We start from the raw sequence: 1957 nt of genomic DNA on the forward strand, positions 1-1957 counted from the left end.
CCTACTTGATCCAATTGAGAGCTGCTAAATTTAACAAAGGACTAACTAAAGATATGTATTAAAAATCTTGGTTTAGCAACCATTTTTAGTGAACCCTACAACCCCACATGTACGCTCATACACTCAAGTCTTGTCAAACAAGACCCTGAATTTACAGAGAATATAATCTGTATGTGTGTATCTCACTGGGGATTTGGACCTTAGAGATCCCAAATGCATAAGTATTGCTTGAACTGTTTTTCCAGACCGGTTTAAATTTTGCATCCTAATTTTGCCTATGGCTCAGACTCATCCAGAAGTCCTACATAAAACATCCTCATGAGCAAGTCTGCACTTAGCACAAAATGAAGTTTTTAATTTAAACACAACATTCCTGAAAGGAGCAAGGATGTTTTATGTTCTCTCACACTGAAACTGGTCCTGAATCACTCAAACCTTGAGGCAGAATTCATGCTGCAAGTTTTCAGCCATTTGACCATCCTAAGGAAAAACTTAAAGGAAGTGGTAACTGGTAAAAATCCTCCCCTTGCCCATCCTTCAAAAATCCAGATCAAGCTCTTACATCCAGTTCCTAAAATGACTTCATGAATTCCATGTCAGTAGCATCCAGTACTTTTTATAATGAGCAAACATTCGAACTGTTCATGTATAGTGCAATTTTAAAACTTAAACCAAAGATTTACACTCAGCCTAAGATTTCTGCCACCCAACCAGCTCTGTTCACAACACCTGAGGACCAGAAGCAGCACCAGTTGTGGTGTTAGTACAGCTTTTTGTATTGCCATGCTGAGAAATAGGTCAGGGAGCTGAGGGAATTGGTCCAGCTCACAGGAAAAACAACATCAGTAGAACTGCCAAAGCAGAGTTCAAAGTGTAGCTCCACAAGCAACTGCTCTGGTAGCAACAAGCTGTGGGAATAGCAGCAGAGTAGGACAGAGCAGACACCTTCTGAGGCTATTTCTGAACTTTCTGCATTATAAAATTGTGGGACGAGATTGCGTAGGGAGACACGAAGAGGAAAACAGATGCTGCTGGTTACTGGCAAATATAAACAGCCAGTTTTACCTCCTGCAGGTAGAGCTAAGTTTCGACATAAACTGCCAGCTCATGTGATATTACACTTTATTTGCCACCAACAGCAAGACCCAGAGACTGAGAACTACTTACTTCTTGCCTCATTCCTTCTGTTGTTGTGAGGTACTAACTTGTTTGTTTCCAGCACAAATCTGGAGCTCGTTCGAGACCCTGGTCTGTCTTGACTGTCTGACCTCACATCGTCCAAGTGAAGTGGCACCCATTTCTGCTTGTTACCTTGAAAAGTTAATATATTACTCTTAGTTATACTAACACTTGAGGTTTCAGCTCCTGAAAAGACTCTATAGAATTCTTCTTGTAAAACTAGCAACAGTTAATTTCAAGTTTTAAAAAGCGGGAGAAGCTTAATGTTGAAATTTTAAGATATTACAAATGACTAAATAATAAATGCAGTAAACAAGAATTTCTCAAACTCAAAGGTAACCTTACCTAAGCTTCAAATATAAGAAATAAAGGTGAATTTTAGATGCTCCATGGCCAAAAATTTATAGCTATGTCAGTGTTAAATATAGACAGTAAATTCATTGCTATGTAATTCCACAACTTGTATATGAAACATTGAGGTAAAAAAAACCCATATAAAATTAACCATCACAATAAAGATTTCAATCACAGATCATACAAATTTTCCTGAGAATTTAGTTGTGATACTGTATTTTCACCTCAAGATATTCAAAGTTCATTCACATGCATCAAAAATTACTAGCAAAGCTTCATTTTGTTTCATTTGTAGTATTTTGTTTTATTTTTATGGCCTAAATTATCCACTAACAATTCATTTAACTATAGTATTGATTGGTATTGTGGGGTCCATTCTTTTGTGGCTAAGAAATATAAGCAAGTACACAAAATGTGCTATCTG

The 1957-nt window shown here is 37.2% G+C and overlaps 1 protein-coding gene across 1 annotated transcript in view; it reads right to left on the reverse strand.

The window, feature by feature from the left end:
- The window catches only part of LARP1B (La ribonucleoprotein domain family member 1B), a gene marked incomplete at its 5' end in the record, with an annotated part of 21341 nt that overhangs the window by 15820 nt on the left and 3564 nt on the right, over nucleotides 1–1957 (reverse strand). The window contains one exon of the mRNA XM_017736888.1: nucleotides 1168–1311. Within this exon, the coding sequence (XP_017592377.1) occupies nucleotides 1168–1311 (144 nt within the window). The remainder of the gene's footprint in view (nucleotides 1–1167; nucleotides 1312–1957) is intronic.

Source organism: Corvus brachyrhynchos, unplaced genomic scaffold, assembly GCF_000691975.1.
Source record: "Corvus brachyrhynchos isolate BGI_N302 unplaced genomic scaffold, ASM69197v1 scaffold105, whole genome shotgun sequence".
NCBI classification, from domain to species: Eukaryota; Metazoa; Chordata; class Aves; order Passeriformes; family Corvidae; genus Corvus; species Corvus brachyrhynchos.